This window comes from Gavialis gangeticus, unplaced genomic scaffold (assembly GCF_001723915.1).
Source record: "Gavialis gangeticus isolate Ggan-Ray unplaced genomic scaffold, GavGan_comp1, whole genome shotgun sequence".
Taxonomy (NCBI): Eukaryota; Metazoa; Chordata; order Crocodylia; family Gavialidae; genus Gavialis; species Gavialis gangeticus.
Genome location: NW_017729033.1, coordinates 21,813,676 through 21,821,229, shown reverse-complemented (window position 1 = coordinate 21,821,229; position 7,554 = coordinate 21,813,676). Strand labels below are relative to the sequence as shown.

Sequence of the window (7,554 nt, the reverse complement as noted above, 5' to 3'; positions counted from 1 at the left end):
ACACACACACACACACACACACACACACACTAAACTATATCTATCCTGGAATGTTGCCATGGCTAAAGTAGAAAGCAGCAGCTCTTTAACAGTACTTAAATCCCTATTAAATAATGGACACGACTATTTGATACTGAACAAGGTGACCTATGCAGTTTGAAAATGGCTGAAACCGGTTTGAGATGTCTGATACTACATGCAACCAGGTTAAACTGGTTTGAGCCAAATCGGTTAATGCAATGTCTGTCCCAGACCCCCTTGCTGGTTTAAATTAAATCCGAGTCCCCCAGCATCCCGGCATACTCTCTGGGCTGGACAGGGCTCTCCGCTTCACAGCAGGGCTGGCCCCTTCCCTCTAACTCCCTGGGTGCAGCTTTGGTACAGACTTACAGGCACAGTAGGGTCTGCTGGCTTCCCCCTGCCCCCCTCTCACCACTCGCTGCTTAAGCAGAGATCCCTTCTAAGTATGTTTATGAAAACTGCTACTGGCAAAGGTACTACAAAAAGGTCAGATTCACAGCATACCATCTGAGCCACAGATTTTCATTTATAATTTTCTATTACTGAAATTGCTTTAAGAGATTTTTTTTTTTGTGCGTGTTGCTCACAGGAGGAGGGTAATGCCCCCAAAAAGTGGGGAGCTCCTCATGCAATCCTGTGAATGCCAGTTCCACCCTTTGGAAAACCCTCTTCTCCAGTTACCTCCCAGTTACACTAGGACTGGTTGTTCAAACATCAGTGCACCACAAGGAGCCCTCAGCCCCACTGCACTCCATGACAGCCATGGGGATACCGCATCCCATTCACTCCGTGGAGTCACCTGGAATCACCAGAAGAACAGCAGCCCTGAAAGGACTAGCTAGGCCCTGTTGGTGAGACCAGGGTCAACTCCATTAAGAGTTCCTGCTGAAAGGGCTGCCCACTGAGAGGCTGCTTTGAGGGGCTGCCCACTGAGGGGTGAGCAGGGACCCCAGTGGTCCTATGTGGGCAGTCAGAACCAGGCATGCAGGGTCCAAGGATGCAAGCTGCCCTGAGGAGGTAATGGGTTGCAAAGGTGTCATCACCTCATGAAGACCTGCAGATAACACAGTGCTACTCCATCCCATGCAAACTATCAGGTATGCCTATGGGGGGAAGGGTGGGGGAGAAAATTGGGGACACGTGAGAAAGACGGGGGCTTAACTTGTGACATGCCTGCCATACTTGTTGGCCACTACTGCTTTGTAGAGGAATAAGTGAATGGGGCACATGGTGATCTATCCTGTCATACCTCCCTGGAAATCAGCCACTAACCCTGGTATTTATATTATTCATATATCTAGACAGATAATAATAGCTTGTAAAGCCTTCGTAAAAGGAAGCAAAGCAGAACTCTAATAAAGAAATGGCCCTAATTCAGGACATGATTAGGCAGAAACTTTCAATAACATGGATAAAGTAGTCAAGTAAGATGAGTGGAGTAAAGGAAACAAGAGCTGAGATATACAACAGGGTAAATTGTAGAAAGCCCTGAAAACCTTGAATTTGTTTCAAAATATGGGATCTCTACCAAGAAAGCCAATATGTAGAGGCTGATATCCAGAAGTTCAGGCCCTGACTGCGGAGGACACACTTGATTAAAAACACCAACCCCATTTCCTGGTCTACTCAGGTCTGAACCTACTTCACTTGACAAGATTATAGTACAAGGAAACATTGCTTTCAGCATACAGATGCAGCACATGGGATGCTGAACAGCTGCACTGCTGTTCATAATATTGTAAAATTGGGCCTAGTACAGAGAGAAAAGAGAACAAATGATGAACAAAAAGCAGCCTTTAAAAAACATGAGACTTCACAACACAGCTTTAGGCAGACAAAAAAGTAGAAAGATTTTTTAAGTAATGAAACTGGGACATAGATTCCCCTTTGATAGTCAGGCGTTGAAGTGGGGGGTGGGGAGGCAGGGGAGGACTCTGAAGAGGAAAGCAGGAAAATTTTAAAAAAAAAAAACACACAAAAAAACCCCCTATTTCTATAGGTAAGGAAACAAAGTGCTCAGCACCCAAAGAAACACGTGAACAAGATCTCTCGGCCCATGGAACAGTAGGAAAAGAACCCCCATGAATTTGCAAAATGCAACCAGATGGCAGCAATGGCGTTACTATATTTTTGGCTGACCAGTGGCAGCAGAACCAAGAGCAATAAGTATCGCTTGGAACAGAAATCAGCAACCCCTGGTTTGGATCCAGCCTGCAAACAGCATGGATGTGGCCTGAGGCAATCCAACCTGACCTGTTGTGCATGCAGGATTGAGTGGCAGAGAGCTGCACCAAGCCACACATCCCCTCCAAAACACCCTCCTCAGCAGCTGTTCTTGCTGCTCTATACCTGTGCTTACTATCGCAGTACAGCAGTCATGTATCTGCAGTAAAGAAAGCACAGGAGGTCTGAGTTCTGGAGGGGTAGGTTGGGGAACTAACAGATGGACAGATCTGTGGTCTATGGCAGGGAGCCCAGTGGCAAGCTCTGACCCAGGATGGCATGAAAACTCGACTACCCAATAGGGCTGCGCAAAACAGCACCATTCCACTTCGACTACCATTTCAACACTTCAACAGAACAGTGTTTCGTTTCGAGTTTAGTTTAGTTTTGAAAGCACTGTTCTGTTTCATCAAAACAGTTTTGCTGTTCTAATGCCGTCTTGATGTTTCACCCATAAGCTATAATGGGGAAGCACAAAACTGAAGGAGGAGCAGCCTCCTGTGATCGCAGGCAGATCGGGGGCCCACACCCCAGAGGAGTTCAGCAGAGTCCCGTAGCCCTCCTGGGGGTGAGGGCTGGAAGCTGCTGCTGCCACCTGGGACTGGCACTGGTAGCTGAACCCGGTGGAGGGAGGAGCAGCGCAGCTGTGGCACTGCTCTCCACTTCCCCCCACCAGGCTCAGTTCCACAGGGCTTGAAACTGCTGGGTGCTGAGCCTAATGAAGGGAGGCAGTGCACAGCCCCGGGGCTATGCACTGCCTCCCCCCGCTGGGCTGCAAGCCGCTGGGTGCCAAATCCAGTGGAGGGAGGCGGAGCGCAGCACCGGGGCTACGCTCCGCCTCCCTCCACCAGGCTCAGCAACTCACAGCCCCGTGGAACTCAGCCCAGTGTGGGAGGCAGAGTCAGCTGTGCCGGCCTCCAAATCACCAGAATGAGCTCCATGGGGCTGCTGGACCTATGGGAGTGCAGCCCTGCGGCGGGAGGCAGGCAGAGCTGGTGCTGCGCTCCCATCGGCTCCACCAGCCCCACGGAGTGCAGCCTGGCAGCGGGGAGAGCCATGGCTGCGCTTCCTGCTGAGCTGAGCCACATGGGCTTGCAGAGCCTCTCGGAGCACAGCCCTGGCTCTCTCCTGCCTCCTGCCACCTAGATGCTGCTTTGAAACTCAAAACTTTTTTGAAACTTGCAAAACATTTTGACTGGCCTCATTTCATTTCAAGGCAGTTTTGAAGCCCTTCATTTCAATTTCGCTGTTTTGAACTCAAACCGAGTCAAAACAGCGTCAAAACAAAGTAGCCAGTGAAGCTTTGCACAGCCCTACTACTCAAGACCTAGAAGGCTCGAACAAACAAAAATATCCCCTACAAAACAAAGCAGTGGTACATTGCCACAGAACATACAAAAACCTGCTGCGCTATATTTGAATATGTGCAGTAGAGGATTCTACAGGACATGTGGAACCACAGAGTTTAAGAGCAGGATCAAAACAAGAATTAACAAGGCCACAGTTACATTAGGTAGATTTCTCCTGCCAGGTATGCAAGTAAGGGTGCAATGGGATCTGATGCATGATCCACACAAATCACACTTCTTGCCATATCACAAGTACATGGTGGGAGGCTTGATTGTAGGACCAAGCATTGGTTCCCTTCACACCTTATTGCCAGTGTAGGAGGAACTTGGGATCCCACTGACCAGGCAGGTAGCAAGCTCCCACAGCTGGGAATCCACACAGCTAGTGGGGCTCCTAGCTGAAGGGGTGCATAATATATTCCCACAACTGAGAGCCCCATGAGCTGACAGGGCTCCCAGCCACAGGTGCGCACCTGGCCAAATATATAAAATTGATGTCATAATAAAGAATCAGTGTCAGAAAAGTGATTACATATTTTTTGTGGAATAACTGTGTGACTCATTCTTTGTTCTAGGACACCATGAATTGCTTTAATGTGTGGCCAGGTTACAACTCAAGACATGGCTAACCAGTTACACGCATCTTAAGATTAAAGGGTTGCAGGGACCCTGAAGACAAATAGAACTCTTGGTACTTTCATAATCATTTTATCCATATGAATGGTAGGAGTATGCATTTCACCAATGCCGCGCTGGCTAGTGCCATGATCTACGTGACATATATATAACAAAGGCAACTTTTGAAGGTATCTGACATTCCTACTGTTATACAAGCAGACAAACATGAATTTCCTTTGCATATCACTTACAAAACTGACATGAGGCGATACCTTCATTACCTTTTTCTAATATCTAGTCATTTAACAACCCACCCCCCAGAGAAGTTTGGCATTCCTCAAGACATGCAAGAAAATTTTCTTCTGCCAAATGGAAATAGCCAAAACACAGAGCAGAACACTGTTTTTTCTCTTTTTTATTCAAATAGTTAAAATCAGCCACAGAATTTGGACAATCGTACTGAAGATGATGGAAAATACTAGTACCTGGTATAGTGCCAGACCACCACATATTTCATTTTAGATCTGAGTCTAAAATGTTTAAAACTGCTATCTGAGTCTCAATAGCGAATAGTTAAAGCAGAGCTTCTGATACCTGAACAAGTGTCCTCTGCTTTTGTAAATATGAATTCTAGAAGCTTGTATACTTGATGAAGGAACATACCCACAGTGCCATCCTACACTCCAGGTGCAGACTGGAAATGTTGTGGAGAGAAGATACAAAGCTTCACAACAGCCGAACTGAAAGAATTTGGGAAAGTATCAGTGTCCGTGTCAACACTGCAGAAGACAGCACCAAAATACGTAACGTTTACATCTTGAAAGTATTTTCACTACCTACTAAACAGAAGTAGTGACAGGCAAGAATAACAAGTATCAAATCCAATTTAAATTTTATTTATAAATATTATGGAGACTACGCACCGTAAGCGCTCTTGTAGTTGATGTTGTCAGTGCATGGGAAATTGCAGAGACAACCCTGGAAAGGTTGTTTTCCATAGTGACATCTGTTGGACTTGGCAGCATATTGTATCCTCTGTATGTTCTGAAATTAAACAGTCATACAGTTAAAATGGAGGATTATAAAAGCAAGTCATATTTTGTTAGAAGTGAATTACAGGTTAAAGGCAAGTTGCATGACATTTTAATGAGTCAAAAATACATGTTGCATTTCTCCTGGAACAAAGCTTTTTACAGGGTTTCCTCGCTTTATGTGGGTTAGGTATGTGCAAATTCGCTCTTATGTGATGACCCTTTTTATACCAAAATTCATTACATGCCAGGTAAATTCACTCGTATCCGATCGGTGTGGTAGAAGCCTGCAGTCAGCTGCTCTGTACATTGCATTGTGGGAGTGATGTGTGCTAAAATATAGTCTCCTAGGTGGATCTGAGCTCCTTGCTCATTGTCTGCAACAAGTGTTTCTGTAGTTGCCATCCCCATTACGATAGTGCCCTAATGCTTGTATGTAATGTCTGCTGTTGGTGAGTACCAAAATAGTTTCGTAAAAGTGGTAGAAATGGGTCTGGGGGTCAGTACAGTCATGGATTTGGAATGTATCCTTATTTGATACATTGTAAAGTGCATTCCCTTTATGCAAATTTGAGTTATGCACCGTTTTCCAGGAACACATGTACAGAATAAAAGTAAGGGAAACCTGTATTCTGGAACCCTATAAACATACAAGCCCATTGTCCCATTTTAAGTACTTGTGGAATACCAAAAAATAATACTTTTATACTTTTCCCCCCCAGTACAATCAGGGGGAAGTTAGGACACACAAGACTAGGCTAGTTTAGTTAATTATCATTCAAGCTGCATGTGTAAATAACCAATATACACTTTTTCCACTTGGAAGGCTGTTTTAGGCTGTGTGTGGTTTAGATTTTCAATAATGTAAGAAATGGCTAACTTGTGGCAGGGGAGAGAGTAGCTCTTCGTTTAAATTAAAACAACAAACACATAACTACTCCCTCCCCTATCACAATTTAGCTATTTCCACAATTTAGCTATTTCCTATATTGTTGAAAATCTAAAACACAAAAACAGCACTGTGTTTATATATGTAAACTAGAAGGTCAACTGGCTAAACAGTTTAGTCTACTTTAATTATCAGAACATGAGTGAAGTGGAAAAAGTAACTGGACACTGTAGCTGACAAAGGTAATTACACTGATAGGGTTAAGTTTTAATCATTTTAAATTAAATTTAAGGGAATATGAGCAATGGCATGGATTTCACCTGCTTTATTAATGTAAAGGAAAAATTATTTTGAAGTATAGACCCCAACATTAGGATCCCATATAAAAAGGTTTATTTTCAAAGGCAGTAAGAATATGAAGCTCTGATTAACTTCAGAATGAAGGTACTTATCTCATAAAATAAAGCTGTTTTTTCATTTGATGCTCAGAGCCCCGGTTCTGGAAATACTTGCTGGAAATAAGTGAGGACACTTACTCATGGTGCATCAAGTTAAGTACATCCTTAAGTCTGTGCATGATCAGGGCCTAAACATGCATTTGAATACTTCCAGCATAACTTGAAATTGAACAGAATTTTTCAAATTTTGGCCTCAAGTTACAGGCAAAGTAAGCCATGTACCATACCTGGTGATAGTGCTCACTGCGAAGTGAGATGGAGGCTGAGTCTCATGCATCAGAAGTTTCAGGTAGACACTGCTTTGGTCCCTTGCTACTGCCACTACTGGATCAGCCTGTCCTTGGTCACAGCTATAAAACAGCTTTGGAACAAGCCTTAAATAGAGAAGAAAACAGATCCAGTACGCAACATGTTAAAAAAAGAAGGTATTACAAGAATTATACGAGGTATGTACAATTTAGACAGAAGGCTTATATAAATTTATGATAACCCTTAAAAATCAAAATCGACTGAAGTCCCATTAGCCCTTCAGGCCCTTCTCTTTGTACCAGACACTTTAAAGTTTTCATTTTTCTGATCTTATTCCTAACCTTATACATTCAAATCATGATCCCAAATATTCAAGTCAGCACTACTAATGGAATCACTCTGGAGGCAGGGAATTTAAAAAAAGAAAAAGAAATAATCCACTACAACAGGGCTGTCCAACTGACAGCATGTGGGCCACATGCAGCCTAGGAGAGGTTAGTGGAACCCCCTGAGAGCTCATCAGCTGCTACTCTCCCCATCACTCTGGTTGCAACAGCAGTTAGAGTCTTCAGACTACTCCTCCCTGCCCTGGCTTCTGCATCCTGTGCCTGCCACAGGGGACAGTGAGGCACAGTATGACATGGGTATGCATGGGGCACTCAGGGTAAGGCTGTGAGGTACAACATCTGGAGCACCCACATGAGGTTGCTGCGGGG

The 7,554-nt window shown here is 44.4% G+C and overlaps 1 protein-coding gene across 4 annotated transcripts in view; it reads right to left on the bottom strand.

Annotated features, from left to right (window-relative positions):
• Positions 1-7,554, bottom strand: part of HTT (huntingtin) — a 214,677-nt gene that overhangs the window by 127,289 nt on the left and 79,834 nt on the right. For all 4 annotated transcript variants that reach the window (XM_019526059.1, XM_019526060.1, XM_019526061.1 and 1 more), the window contains 3 exons: positions 6,817-6,963; positions 5,135-5,255; positions 4,875-4,951 (listed from right to left, as the gene is read on the bottom strand). In XM_019526059.1, coding sequence (XP_019381604.1) covers positions 4,875-4,951; positions 5,135-5,255; positions 6,817-6,963 — 345 coding nt within the window. The remainder of the gene's footprint in view (positions 1-4,874; positions 4,952-5,134; positions 5,256-6,816; positions 6,964-7,554) is intronic.